Source organism: Lolium perenne, chromosome 1, assembly GCF_019359855.2.
Source record: "Lolium perenne isolate Kyuss_39 chromosome 1, Kyuss_2.0, whole genome shotgun sequence".
In the NCBI taxonomy this organism is placed as follows: Eukaryota; Viridiplantae; Streptophyta; class Magnoliopsida; order Poales; family Poaceae; genus Lolium; species Lolium perenne.
Genome location: NC_067244.2, coordinates 11782846 through 11798441, shown reverse-complemented (window position 1 = coordinate 11798441; position 15596 = coordinate 11782846). Strand labels below are relative to the sequence as shown.

General features: G+C 48.4%; 1 protein-coding gene and 1 long non-coding RNA gene across 2 annotated transcripts; both read right to left on the bottom strand.

Moving 5' to 3' along the window:
* Window positions 1–8915: 8915 nt before the first annotated feature.
* Window positions 8916–9531, bottom strand: LOC139835714 (uncharacterized). The gene is made up of 3 exons (XR_011751229.1): window positions 9433–9531; window positions 9219–9353; window positions 8916–9145 (listed from the first exon to the last, which is right to left on the bottom strand). It is a non-coding gene; the product is annotated as an uncharacterized lncRNA (long non-coding RNA).
* Window positions 9532–9596: 65 nt separating this feature from the next.
* LOC127326048 (uncharacterized) lies at window positions 9597–11387 on the bottom strand. Its single transcript, XM_051352877.2, has 5 exons — window positions 10895–11387; window positions 10631–10826; window positions 10329–10532; window positions 10067–10243; window positions 9597–9992 (listed from the first exon to the last, which is right to left on the bottom strand). Exons 1-5 carry the CDS (start codon window positions 11086–11088, stop codon window positions 9597–9599), a joined length of 1167 nt encoding a protein of 388 aa, XP_051208837.2. The 5' UTR covers window positions 11089–11387.
* Between the last annotated feature and the right edge of the window lie 4209 nt (window positions 11388–15596).

Genomic DNA, 15596 nt, shown 5'->3' with positions numbered 1-15596 from the left:
TTTTGTTAGCAATAGCTGCATTTTTCGATTATGAGATTTGGCGAGATGGATGTCAAAACGGCGTTCCTTAATGGAGATATTGAGGAAGAGTTGTATATGGTACAACCCAAAGGTTTTGTCGATCCTAAAAATGCTGACAAAGTATGCAAACTTCAGCGTTCAATCTATGGACTGAAGCAAGCATCAAGAAGTTGGAACCGACGCTTTGATAAGGTGATCAAAGACTTCGGGTTTATACAGTGTCATGGAGAGGCCTGTATTTACAAGAAAGTGAGTGGGAGCTCTGTAGCATTCCCGATATTATATGTAGATGACATATTATTGATCGGGAATGATATAGAACTATTAAGCAGTGTTAAGGGTTATTTGAATAATAGTTTTTCAATGAAAGACCTTGGTGAAGCATCGTATATATTAGGCATCAAGATTTATAGAGATAGATCAAGACGCCTAATAGGGCTATCACAGTACATATCTGGACAAGATTCTAAAGAAGTTTAGAATGGACGAAAGTAAGAAAGGGTTCTTACCTATGTTACCAGGCAAGGTATTGAGTAAAACTCAAGGACCGGCTACGCAGAAGAAAGAGAAAGGATGTGTAACATCGCCTATGCCTCGGCAGTAGGATCTATCATGTATGCCATGCTATGTACTAGACCGGATATAGCACATGCTGTTAGTTTGACTAGCAGATATCAAAGTGATCCAGAATGGAACACTGGACAGCGGTCAAGAATATCCTGAAGTACTTGAAAAGAACTAAGGATATGTTTCTTTGTTATGGAGGTGACCAAGAGCTCGTTGTAAACGGTTACACCGATGCAAGTTGGAACACCGATCCCGATGACTCTAAGTCACAATCTGGGTACGTGTTTATATTGAATGGTGCTGCGATAAGCTGGGCAAGCTCGAAGCGATTGCACGGTGGCGAAGTCTTCAACAGAATCGAGTACATAAGCGGCTTCAGAGGCTTCATCGAAGCGGTATGGATGAAGAGGTTCATTGTAGAGCTCGGTGTGGTTCCTAGTGCATTGGACCCATTAATCATTTCTTGTGATAACATGGGTGCCATCGCCAATGCACAAGAGCCAAGGTCACACAAGAGGCTGAAGCATATCAAGCTGCGTTACCACTCGATTCGCGAGTACATCGAAGATGGAGAAGTAAAGATTTGCAAAGTACACACTGATCTGAATGTAGCAGATCCGTTGACTAAAGCTCTCCCTAGGGCAAAGCATGACCAACACCAGAATGCCATGGGTGTTAGGTATATTACAATGTAATCTAGATTATTGACTCTAGTGCAAGTGGGAGACTGAAGGAGATATGCCCTAGAGGCAATAATAAAGTGGTTATTATTTATATCTTTATGTTTATGATAAATGTTTATATATCATGCTAGAATTGTATTAACCGAAACATTAGTACATGTGTGATATGTAGACAAACAAGAAGTCCCTAGTATGCCTCTTAAACTAGCTTGTTGATTAATGGATGATTAGTTTCATAATCATGAACATTGGATGTTATTAATAACAAGGTTATGTCATTGTGTGAATGATATAATGGACACACCCAATTAAGCGTAGCATAAGATCTCGTCATTAAGTTATTTGCTATAAGCTTTCGATACATAGTTACCTAGTCCTTATGACCATGAGATCATGTAAATCACTTATACCGGAAAGGTACTTTGATTACACCAAACACCACTGCGTAAATGGGTGGCTATAAAGGTGGGATTAAGTATCCGGAAAATATGAGTTGAGGCATATGGATCAACAGTGGGATTTGTCCATCCCGATGACGGATAGATATACTCTGGGCCCTCTCGGTGGAATGTCGTCTAATGCCTTGCAAGCATATGAATGAGTTCATAAGAGACCACATACCACGGTACGAGTAAAGAGTACTTGTCAGGAGACGAGGTTGAACAAGGTATAGAGTGATACCGAAGATCAAACCTCGGACAAGTAAAATATCGCGAGACAAAGGGAATTGGTAATATATGTGTATGGTTCATTCGATCACTAAAGTCATCGTTGAATATGTGGGAGCCATTATGGATCTCCAGATCCCGCTATTGGTTATTGGTCGGAGTGAGTACTCAACCATGTCCGCATAGTTCTCGAACCGTAGGGTGACACACTTAAAGTTTGATGTTGAAATGGTAGCACTTGAATTATGGAATGGAGTTCGAATATTTGTTCGGAGTCCCGGATGAGATCCCGGACATCACGAGGAGTTCCGGAATGGTCCGGAGAATAAGATTCATATATAGGATGTCATTTTATGTGAAATAAAATGTCGCGGAAGGTTCTATGGAAGGTTCTAGAAGGTTCTAGAAAAGTCCGGAAGAAACCACCAAGGAAGGTGGAGTCCACAAGGGACTCCACCTCCATGGCCGGCCAGCCCTAGATGGGGTGGAGTCCCAAGTGGACTCCACCATAGGGGGCCGGCCACCCCCCACATGGGAGGTGGGAATCCCACCTTTGGGTGGGAGTCCTAGTTGGGCTAGGTTTCCCCCTCCTATGGAAGGTTTTGGTTTCGGGTCTTATTCGAAGACTTGGACACCAACACTTGGGATCCACCTATATAATGAGGGGCCAAGGGAGGGGGCCGACCACCCCAAAGACCACAAGCTGGCCGCCTCCCTTGAGTGGCCGGCCACCCCCTCCCAAACCCTAGCCGCCCCCTTCTCCTCCATATCTCCCGCGTAGCTTAGCGAAGCTCCGCCGGACTTCTTCACCGCCACCGACACCACGCCGTCGTGCTGTCGGATTCAAGAGGAGCTACTACTTCCGCTGCCCGCTGGAACGGGGAGGTGGACGTCGTCTTCATCAACAACCGAACGTGTGACCGAGTACGGAGGTGCTGCCCGTTCGTGGCGCCGGAACCGATCGTGATCAAGATCTTCTACGCGCTTTTGCAAGCGGCAAGTGATCGTCTACCGCAGCAACAAGAGCCTCATCTTGTAGGCTTTGGAATCTCTTCAAGGGTGAGACTCAATACCCCCTCGTTGCTACCGTCTTCTAGATTGCATCTTGGCTTGGATTGCGTGTTCGCCGTAGGAAATTTTTTGTTTTCTATGCAACGTTATCCTACAGTTTGTGCACTGTTACCTTCTTAGAGGCGTCTCTTTTGGAGTGCCTAGAGTTCAGGTGTTGTCTTGGTGGTGGTTGTACCATTGTTGCTAGGACTGGAATATCGTAGCGGGACTTTTCTTTTATGTAATTCTCTTTCTTTTTTTGGCTGTGTGCATCCGTAATGCTATTAGAGTATTGCGTTGTTGCAGAAGCTGAGTGTAATTGATATCTTCTTAATATTAATATATACTTCTTATCAAAAAAATCATCTTTGATCACTTTCTCTTTCGACCTTTTGAAGGGGAGCAGGAAAAAAAAGGAATCGATCAACACATGTAGTATTTCTCGACCTTACAGTGTGGCTAGCTAGCTAGGAAGTAGCTACAGCTAAAACAGTTATTCGACCACGTATGCACACCGTTCGTTCTGCTGGTAGTATTTGAAGTGTCCATCAAAGCTGAGGATTTTAACTTGCAAAATGAATTAATGCTAGGAGGAACTAGACACTAAATGATATAGTAGAAGCGGATCTCGGCGTGAGAATTCCAGAAATTCGTTCCTGGATTTGAACTCTGATCGTTGGGATGCGCTACTGCCACTGGGCTATGCCCACGTCCTCGAGGATTTCAACTTGCGTTATACAGCCCACCAATCAAGTGTCTTTATTCCTATTTCAGCACCGATCGACGTATTTAGGGGGTGTGAACTTCGTTTCCACCAAAAAATAGCCCCTCGAGATACCGGTTTAGCCAAAACAAGAACTTGATAACCTAAGTCGGCGTCGGGCCTTCCCCCATACGGCGTCCGGTGAAGCCTCTTTGCCGGCCGTATGACCGGGGCCGGCGAGAATTGTTTTATGGGAGAGCCGATTTACCTAGTCATGACCTCCATATCACCACCAAACGCATTTCTATACCTAATAATAAAGGAGCTAAGGTTTCTGCCAAAATTTTCGTCCAACATTTTTTTGGACGATTTTGCCCTCCCACCAAAATACATAATACGGTGCATTGCCATGTACCGGTTAGTTCGCTTTTCATCTCCCACCTCCGGGTGAGACTTGGGTCTATGTACCGGCTGATAGGCTATTTAACAATGAAAAAATACACTCGCAAACAACTAAAATTAATAACAAGGAACAACACTAAGTATGTTATTTTCGTGGGAAGGAACAATTCATTGAGGTGACGAGCAATCAACACAACACATTATTATGCTCCTTCACATGACAATGAATGTTACCTCTCAACCGATGTTGTTGCAGCCGTGGATGATTCTTGTTTGGCTAATCAAGTTCCGTCTCTAGACTTCCACCGTGTTAGATCGTGATATCTTTAGATCCAACTACACAGTTGCGCAGATCGGCAGATTGCCATTCTCTTCGGTTTACAACTTGTGATCTTCAGATTGATGGAATGAAGATAAATATGAAAGTACCTCCTAGGTGATTTCAAAAACAAATTGTATACACATCCGTATTTCATGGGGATATGGTATGTGAGACGGAGGCCGATATAGAGTTTGCATTTCAAACATGATTGCCAAAGTCGGTCACCACGGTGCAATTGATCACCTTCAATATCGATAGTCGATTTCAGTTTGTAAAGAAGGAGAGTAGCAACTTTGCATGCGAAAATTCATTTTGGCTCTTAGGTGTATATGAACCCATTGCAGCGACACGTCTGAACGCAGAGTGGTCAGATTTCAGTCACTCGATGCAACGCACGGGCACTTTTGCTAGTAAATTTAAAAGCGGCGATGAGATGGATAGATAATTTGGTGCCAATACGGCGCCGATCGAACATAGTTCATCCAAACATATTACAAATATTTTAAGGAAAAGAGAACCAACCTGAGGTTGAGTGGTTAGGAGGATGGTTGGGCCTCCTCCTCCTCTAACCTAGCCGCCGCCTCCTCCTGTCCCGCCCCCCTCCCGGGCGGCGGCGGAGGATCTACCCGCCCCGCTCCGAGCAGTCGCCCCCGGATCGCCGCACCTCAGCCGCCGCTGCTGCCGGCCTCGGCCCCGGCCCCGGCCTTGGCCTTGGCCCCGGCTTCGGCCCCGGCCCGGCCACAGCCCCGGCCCCGGCCTCGGCCACGGCGGCGGTGGCGGCGCCCCTTCCATCGAACGACGAGGGGGAGGAGAGGGTTTCCACGGTGGCGTTCCATGGGAGGTGATGAAGCGCCAGTGGAGGAAGCCGGGCGGCACGGCTATTTGGCCGGGGCCTGATGCTCTCCGTTGGTAGCCATGGAGGATTCGGTGGAGCGGTGGCGGCCTCCGCCCCCGGTGACGGTTCAGCGGTGGTACGCATGATCCGCGCCGCCGTCTTCTTTCCTGGTGATCCGGCAGGAGGGACTGGCGGCGTGGGGGCTGCTGGTCTTGCTTTGTTTTTGGTGGCGGTCCTCGGGTTTCTCGCAAGTGAAGATGAAGATCTACCTGAGGTCAGTTTGCTTTGATCTGGCTGGAGAGATGAGTTCCGGAAAGCTCCGCTGGCGAATGGAACAATGCATATTTTGCCTGCAGTTTGCTGGATCGGGTGGTATTCGGTCGCGCGCACCCATGTTTTTATTCCGACCGTTTGGTTCCGGAGGGAGCGCAGCGAAGCTATATTCTGTGTTGACATCTGGTGATTTTTTGTTCCATCGTGAAGTCAGAAGAAGGAATATCATGAAGGCCGGATTGGTGGACTGACTAAAGGAGGTTCGAGTCAACGTGATGCTGAGGGATCTGCTTGGCGTTCCGGGCTTGCAGCAGTGGTATGCATGTGGTGGCGGCAGCACAGGGGAAAGTTCGGAGTCTTACCTCTCAGGGTGAAAACCCAAGGTCTGGCCTTAACTGGTTGTGCCTGGCAATGTTCTTGTTGGAGGCATTGTTTTGAGAGTGGGGACTATCTTCAGGGAGAAATCCTAAGATCTTTGGTCGGGCGACGACGGTGCTGGTGCACTGTTTCCTTCTTGGAGGCGTCGCTTTTGGAGAGTCTGTACTTCAGGTGTTGTCACGGTGGTGGTTGTATTGCTATTGCTAGGTCTAGAAGGCTGTAGCGGGACTTTTATTTTTTAGTTTTCTTTTCTCTTTTTTGGCTGTGTGCATCCGTACTGCCATTAGGGTGGGGCGTTGTTGCAGAGGCTGGGTGTAATTGATATCTTTTGATATTAATATATTCCCTTTATCGAAAAATCCCCAGCCCACCAGAGTTCAACCCCTGGGTTTGACATCTGTGTGTCTCATAAAGGCGGAATATTCATTCAGTGGGAGGCGACGTTCCCGTCGACAGCGAGGCGCCTGTGGTGACTTCGTCAATTTCAAGATCCAATCCGCCGGCTCAGTCTTTCGGAGGTGCTCATAGGGGTAGGGTGTGCGTGTGTGCGTTCATAGGGATGGGTGTATGCGCGTATGTGAGCGTATGCGTTTGTACTGTGTTTCTCAAAAAAAAAATATTTTAAGGAAAACGGAAAACAAACTAGTTGAGCCACATGCGGCGGTAGAGGACGTCGTAGTCGCCATTCACCAACCGCACACTACCCGACGCCGTACCGGGCATACAAGATGGGCTCCGCGCGCGCACAGATATATAAGACTGATAAAATCAGATGAGTTGTCGTGAAATAGCACAGTAAACATGCTGAACCAAAACACAAGGGAGTGGATCTTAATTATTGTCACTATTTGAGGGAGTAGCATAAGAACCGACACACAATTCAATTGAGCTTCCTGGTCTGTCCATCTTGCTTGTTCATGACCCCAGGGCGGTGTCTCCTGCGTCCCGTTCTGGCGGCAGCACATTCAAACCTGTCATCGTCTTCATCGACCTCGATCTCACGTGTGACTCTGCCCTGGGTTTTTAACTGGTGCCTGAAGTTCCTCTGCTTCTCAAGCATATCCTCTTTCGTGTACTCGTCATAGAGGGCCGAGTTGGCCATCATGATGTACATGTTAGCCGCCAGGACAGGATCGTGCTTGATGATGGCCTCGGGCACCTCCGGTTCCTTAAGTTCTACTGGCTTGTAGGATAGGACGTGTTTAACATACCACCCTGGCTCCTGAACCAAGATCTTCTTCTTCCTCTTGACTGTGTCCCTCGTCGTCTCTGCAGCGTTTCCGGCCGACTCCGCTGGTGGGCTTTTCTGAACCTGCGGTTCCACCAGCTCCTCCTCCGTGAAAGAACTTGAGCTTGCCATTGGGATCTGCAGCACTACGATTTGATTGTTTGGGTAAGAAAATCAGACACCTCTATATATACAGGGCACACGTGCGACCGTGAGAGCTAGGGAGAGTCCTTATCAGACTGCAGTCCTTACCGTGAGACCGTAAAGCAATATCTGGCCGGCTCATCAATCAGTTCTTCGCCTCCTCGGTTTAGGTTAGGGCAACCACTAATCCTCAGGAGTCTGCGTCCTTCAGGTCCTGGGTACGTTTCCTAAAGGATCTCTTCGTTGTTTTCAATCCTAAACGGACTAGTTCCGGATCTGTCGATCTAAAATCGACCCGGGACGCTTTTCCGCCGATTCCGGCTGGGAATCAAATCCCCATGTATTAAGTAACATAGAGTGTCTTATTTGTGCGGGACATTATTTGCCTATTCTTGTTGAGTTTGTCAATGCTTCTCGGTTTATAGAATTTCCTACAGCAATGACTTTCCAAAAAAAAAGGAAAGCTGAAAACCTGGAGATGCATAACAATGATTTGGGAAATTCAGATTCACATATGGATGTTTTTTTCTTCATGTCGGACCAATCATATGGTATGACTATGACATCGTTTCTCTTGGCGGCAGTTTCGGCCGGTGAGACGCAAGATGTGAGGACTACAATTTATTTTCTTACCAAATGGTGGTATGAGCATTATTTTAGAAAGCCACCTAGATGTAGCATTAGTCTTTCCACTTATATCAAGGGGGGAAACGAAGTTGTACAGCCGCGGCAGTCCTTCAAAACCCTCTACTAGTTTCCGCGAGCCGCCGCACCGCCATCAGGTCGATCGAGCGATTCTAGTCAGGCGAGCCGAGCAGGAGGTGATGCCGCCAGGAGGAGGAGGAGGAAGCGAGCAAGGCCGCAGGGAACAAGGCCACCGGCCGACCACCAAGGTAGGGTTTGCGCTCTGTAGATGACCTTGGATCTTACTTCTCCGAATCATCAGAATTCACTACGGGAACAACCGGCTACACCGACGGCCCCGCACCGTCGGCACAGTAAGGTTCACCGTCGGCACAGGCTCTGCCGACGGTCACCGTCGGCGTCTCCCCGTCGGCACAGCAGGCGTCGGGGTCTGCGCACGCACCGTCGGCGTAGCAGGTCACCGTCGGCACAGTCGTACGCCGACGGCTGGACGGTGGCCGTCGGCCGCCCCATCGTCGGCAGAGCCAACCAGCCGTCACGCCGGCGCCGTCAACGTCCCCAGCTGTGCCGACGGTGTACAGTTTTGCTTTTTTTTTCCCAGAACTGGCGGCAAAACGGTGGCATTCAAACTGGAAAAAACGCGCGAAACTGGGCCGGCTGTGCCGACGGTGTCACCGTCGGCACAGACCCTGCCATTTGGCACAGCTATGGGCCTGTGCCGACGGTGACACCGTCGGCACAGCCGGCCCAGTTTTTTTCTGATTTTTGCCATTTTGGCTCAATTTGCTCAGAAAATCGCACAAAATGCACATATTATAACATTGAATATCCAGTAACATATATAGCACCATATAGCACAAAGATATCACCGTATAGCACCAAATCTCACAAATATAGCATCAAATCTCACAAATAGCACAAATATAGCATACAAGACCATGGTACATACACGGGATCCACTACAAAGATGGAGCGTGTCATCATGTGCTAGTACAATGTAGAAACTATGGTGGTGCACCACCCGAGTGACGATCTAGCTCCAGACGATCTAGCTCCGAGTGGGTGAAGTGAGGCCGCTGTATTTCGACGGTGCTCGGGGAGGTAGAACCACGACGAGAGCCACCGGAAGCAGAACCATGCCGAGGTTCGGCAGAAGCACCAGGAGAACAGCGACCGGGGTGCATCGGCGTACCATCAGGAGCGTCGTTCCCGGATTCTCCCAATCCCTACATGTTGGAGGGAGTTAGCAACTTAGCCATGTCACACCAAGTTAGCAACTTAGCCAAGTTAGCAACTTACCGGGGTCAACTGACGCTGACGCTTGTACATGATATAGAACTCCTCCTTGGACGGGAACACTGGCGTCGGCCCCGGATGAGGTGGCTCTGGGAGTGGTTCCTCTCGCACTCCAGTCATCATGAACCGAGTGAAACTCTGCAAGAAACGGGAGAGATAGCTCAGATTCAAACATGGGGACTTATGATGTTTTGCAACCATAGAGATTGAAACTTACCGCCATCTGGTTGCTCGTCCACTGGACATAGGCATCTTTCACAAGGTCATGCTCCTTAATCTTCTCGAGATACTCCTCGTAAGCTACTGCATAGGCCTCCTCGAGCTGAATCTACAATTTCAGAAATAATGTGTCTCATCAACATAGCCATTCAGGAACAAGAGTCAAAACAGAGGATGAAAGTGTGGATGACTTACATCTACCTCTACCCGAGAACGGCATGTAGTCCGCGAGGAGGTAGCGTAGCTGCCGGAGGGGAGGGTAGCCTTGATCTGCGTGAAGTTCCTCTGAGGCTTGAAACCCCCAGCAAGGCAGGCAGGACGTCCATGCGGCTGGCCGGACCCCGCCAGCATCATCGCCACCTCGTCGACCGGCTCGGTCATAGGGTCCTCCACCTCTGGATGGAGCTTGGCGTACTCCTCGCAGTATCTTTCCTTGTTCTCTTTGGCCTTGCCGTAGTACATCTCAGGCGCGGGCCGAGGCTCGTTCGGACGGGGCGTCACCAGCTTCATGTGCGTCCACGCTTCCATCTCACCAAGTTCCCTCCCGAGCTTCTTCCCCTGCATCACAAAACAAATGTTATGCATATCATCGAAAATCAAAAAAATGCAGCTTGTTCCATTTTTATATGTACCAGACGCTCCCGATAGCGATCGGTGCTGCTGCTCCCCGCAGTGTGTGTTCCCTGATTCCCACGGTTGGCCTTGTTCCGGTCGCTCACGGCCTTGAAATCGGGGTTTTCGCCGACCCAATTCTTGACCAACTCCATGAAGGCGGCCCTCTTATTATTATCAGCCCAATGTGGTACAACCTGCAAAATCAAAACTCATTTGAAGAACAAACAATATAGTTGCAAGTTAGCCGCAGTACATAGAATCGCATTGACAATTACTTACCGACATGAAGTCCTCTATCGTCATAGCCGGGGCGAGTCCCTGCACAATCTCAGGCTTTGTGTACCTTACGCCCTGCTCAGCATAGAAGTGGCCGATGCACGTGATCCTCTGGTTGTACCACTGCTGCCGTGTCAACTTCCGACACATGTTACGGAGCACCACGTCCGCCCTCTCCTTATGCTCAGTCGCCACCCTATAATTGCGCTGCAATCAAGCATAACAGAAAGTGTGAGAGGCATGAGTTATCACGGTGGGGTTATCAACTACATATGAACGAAACCCAAAGAGTATGCATTACGTACCCAAAACTTCTTGATCACGGCGTCGGCGGCGGAAGTAAAGCCAGGGTAAGGCGCTATCTCAAAGTCTTCCCAAGTGTAGGCTAGCTTGGACTCGCCCCCAAGGACCGGAGTGTACATCCCCGGCCAGTACTTCCTAATAGCAGCTCCAATCAGACTCCCTGGCACGCGGACATTCTTCCCCGTGTATGTGAAATTCCTGCACAATTATCAAACATTAGAAAATGCTAAGTGTCATAACGTAAATGAAATCACCTTACTACTTACTCTATCTTTCCTGGGACAAGGAGCCACTTCTCATCCTCCGTAGCAGGTTCCTTACTCTCATCGGGAACCTGCGCTTCCCCACGAATCCGCAACTTCTTCGGAGCCATCTCCGTCGAAGCCTCCTCGTCCCTAGACTCCTCCTCCTCCTCCCTAGTGTCCTCCTCCTCCTCCCTAGTGTCCTCCTCCTCGTCCATAGACTGTGAAGCCACTGAGCCAGAAGCAGAGGGAATGTCAGCTAGAAGGAGCTGTGCATCCCCCCTCGTCCTCCAGCTCGTCCTCCCCCTCGTCCTCCAGCTCGTCCTCCCCCTCGTCCTCCAGCTCGTCCTCCAGCTCGTCCTCCCCCTCGTCCTCCCCGTCCTCCGTCTGCGTCTTCGTAACGCCGGGTGGGAACAATGGGTCTTCCACTCCGTCTGGAAGCACCCGGCCCTGGCTTCCGCTGATGCATCTGATCAAGCAAGGAGCTCGATGATGCCTTCCGTCCGCTCATATTGGGCAATTACCTGCATAAGAAAAGAGAAAATAATTAATAAGCATGTTGAAAATGAGTAAACACTAAGCATAATGACAAATATAGGTACTAAGCATAATGAAAAATGTAGGTATTAAGCATAATGACAAATGTATGTATTAAGCATAATGATAATGTAGGTACTAAGCATAATGACAAATGTATGTATTAAGCATAATGATAATGTAGGTACTAAGCATAAAAGACCCTCACCATTCATCACCACTCTCATCTCTAGGCATTGGGTTCTCAGCCTCACTATCAAAATCAGTATCATATGAGTATTCATGGTCGGCATTGGGTTCCGGTTGAGTCTCGACAATGTTGTCTTTGTTCGCATGGCGCTTGGTGAGCATAGCTATGTCCTTCAGGTCCACCACGGTCTCACCACGCATTTGTACATCGTTGTGGAGATCCTGAAGACCTATGTCTATTTGAAGAGCCCCGAACTGCTCTTCCTCTTGATAGAAAATTCCCTCATATGTTACCGGGTCAATGTTGTTGTAATCGTCCTCGGAGGGGATGGGTAGCTTACCATGTGGCGATACCTGGAACACGACTTCCCAGCCCATGAGTTCCTCATTCTGACATGGGTAGGACAAATAATAAACTTGCTTGGTTTGGTGAGCCACAACATAGACGTTGGATCCGCTGTAGGTGGTTGTAGGCCTAACTTCAACTAAACCAATGGAGGGGGTGCTTCTCATTCCACCGTGTGGGTCAAACCAGTGGCATTTGAACACAAAGAGCTTGAGTTCTATGTTTGCGTTGTTGAACATCAACTCGTATACCTTTTGTAACCTTCCATAGTAATCAAGATCATCGGCTCCGCGGGTGTAGACCCCAGTATTTATTGTTTTTGCATTAGGCCGGTTCTTCTGGTGAAACTCCGTATGGAAGCGATACCCATTTACATCATACTTCTCATGCGTATGGACTCTACGGTTAAAACCCTGGGAAACGCATCTCAACTCATCTGTCATCTCAACGTTGGGATCAGCTCCCTACAAGTTCAGTTCAGATTATTTTGTGCATTAGTTACGTGTAATAAGACAAGTCACGGATTGGAAAGTAAGAGGAACATTTGAGAAATTACTTTTTCATGGAACCAGTTCACGAAGCTTTTATTTAAGGGCGGGGCACCCTCTTTCAGAAGAGTGTACCACTGCGTGGGAGTGGGACCATTTCTTCCTGACCACATTTCATCATGGAATTGGCTGAAAGGAGAAAATACGTATTAGACCAAAACCAAGTTACTGGTTGCAAAGTAATTGGTTCATCATTTTACCTCATGAAATCGACCACTTCCTCCATGTTCATAAGCACGTAAAGCATTATGCAATCCTTCTCTTCTGGCGAAATGTTCTCCACTTTTGAGGCACCGGCCTTGCCACCGGGATATTTGAAGAGCAAGAGCTTTGGGTCACGGTTGGGCTCATCGGAATTGTACCGAGCGACCGGGTTATGCTTAGTGGGCACATCATTGGCATAGTACATTGTCGTGGCGTCTGCCATCTCATGGAGGAGAGTTGCCTCAGCTAAGCATGCTTCAATCTTATTTTTGTTTCCACATTTGTACCGAATATATTTGAACTCCCTCTCAATACAAAACTGCCAACGATACTGCACCGGTCCCCCCAAGAGTGCCTCGTTGGCGAGATGCACGATGAGATGTAACATCGGAGTGAAGAAGCCTGGGGGAATATCATCTCTAACTTGCATAGCATGTCCGGCACTTGCTCCTGCAGCTTCTCAATCACCTCGGTACATATCTGCTTAGCACAGACCGTGCGGAAAAAATGGCTCACCTCCGCAAGCACTCGCCAGACATGATCGGGGAGATACCCTCGAAGCATCACCGGCATCAGCCGCTCAATCCATATATGATAGTCGTGACTCTTGAGCCCGTTTATTTTTCCTGTAGCAAGATTGACTCCCTTACTCATATTCGAACAATAACCATCGGGGAACATCACGTCATATTTGAGCCACGTAAATGCCTCCTTCTTGTCGGCGCTATCAAGACGGTACTTGGCATGCGGCTTTAACCAACCTTTTCGATTGCCCTCGTGAGGCTGCATGTGTAGAGCCACCCTGTCACATATCTCCTCAATATCGACTATAGCTGAAACATTATCCCTTGACTTGCCTGGTATGTTGCAGCAGGTGTTAAGGAATGCCTCCCCACAATTCTTTTCGGCGTGCATCATATCGATATTATGGGGAAGTTCAAGGTCCTTGTAATACTCGAGCTCTGTTATGCCTGCTATGTGAGTCCAGTTGTGCGTTTTACCATATCCCTCAAATTGGTGGCCGGGTTCCTTACTAGGCTGGAGAGCACGTAGCTCAGCATCAACAGTTGCACCATTGAACTTTGGTATTTCTTTATGTTCAAGCACAACTACGCCTTTCGTGAAGTTTTTCTTGTCAGATCTGAACTGATGCCCTGGACTGAGGAACTTGCGGTGTTTGTCAAAGGCAACATATTTGTGTCCAGCTTTTAGGTGCCTGAATTCTAGTTCGTGCACCGCACCTTGGGCATGGAATCTTACCAGCTGTACTATGCCCACAGAATAGGGCGTACCCGGGTAGGTCATGCATCGAATAGTGGAACCAAACTTTCATGATGAAGTTTCTCTTTGATGCTCGGTCGTATGTCAATGTACCGTGATGCCACGAGTGGTGCAAATCATCCACAAGTGGTTGCATTAAGACACTCAATTTCTTCCCTGGATATTCAGGCCCTGGAAGGATCATCGACAAGAATATGTTCTTCCTTTGCATTACGACTCCGGGAGGGAGATTGAGCGGAATAACAAACACGGGCCAGCAGCTGTACGCGGCAGTCGACATACCATATGGGTTGAATCCATCGGTTGCTATCGCAATTCTAACATTCCGAGCCTCACTTGCCTCATTTGGGTGCTTTTCATCGAAGTGCTTCCATGATTGACCATCAGATGGATGTACCATGGGTACCCGTTTCTTCTCGTCTTGCAATCTTATCCCGGTCTTATGCCATGTCATCTGCTTGGCAGTCTCCTCGAACATGTAAAGCCGCTGGATTCTTTTGATGAATGGGAGATAACGAAGAATCTTTATGGCTACTTTTGTCTGCCTCTTCTGACCATTGCCTACATCTACCTCATGATACCTAGAGTGACCACACTTGGCACAATACTTGTCATCCGCATAGTCTTTCCAAAACAAAAGGCAAAGTTTTGGACAGACATCATATGTTACATAATCCATTTTCAATGCTTTCAAGATTTTCTTCGTTTCGTACATGGTCTTGGGCAAGCAATGACCTTCAGGCAACATGTTACCTACTGTGTTCAGAGTCTTTTCAAAGGATGCTCGAGTACTCTCAAACATGCACTTGTCGGCTAGCAACTGCGTGATGCCATCAAGTTGAGACATTTTTGCACCCGGGTATAGAGGCCTCCTAGCTGAGGCCATCATATCAATGAAGGCCCTCGCGGTTGGCTCAGGTTCCTCCTCTGGAAGTTCCTCCGGTTGTGGCGGTCCCTCCGATTCAGGCGGTTCCTCCGGTTCAGACTGTTCGTCCCATGGTAACTCTGGCATGTCAGCATCCCGAAGATCATCTAGCAAGTTTAAGATGCCATCGTTCTCATTGCCATCGATCCGATGCCGCATCACCTCACCTCTATCACGTTCGTGCCGAGAAAAGTCGACCGGCGGGTCGTAGTCACGCATATACCCATTCCACCAAAGGTGTTTAGTCATCTCTAGAATATCCTTAGGATGACGCCTCCTGCAGACATTGCAAGGGCAACGGGGACGAACAATCCCCTTCGAACCACGAGCTAACTCCTTCACTAACAAATCGGTCTTCCATTTCCATTCATCTGTCACTTGAGTCGAACTAACACGGCCACTGTACATCCACTCATTATCAGCCATCCTGCTTTATTGCGTGACAAACAACAAATAGTAGCATGAAATTGAATGCATCATATTTTTACTTTTCTACCGGCGAAAACGCGTGCATCAACCAACATCTCTACTAGGTGGGCTCCTAGCAGCCCCCGGACCCGTAGTTGGGTACGTTCTCCACGTTCTGCTCGGGTGCGAGACAGAATTTCGGCAGCACCTCCCCGCTGCTCTCCCGATACACGTCTCGGCAAAAAGCCGAGAGGATGTGCATCCGGAGAACAACATGGAGGCGCTGCC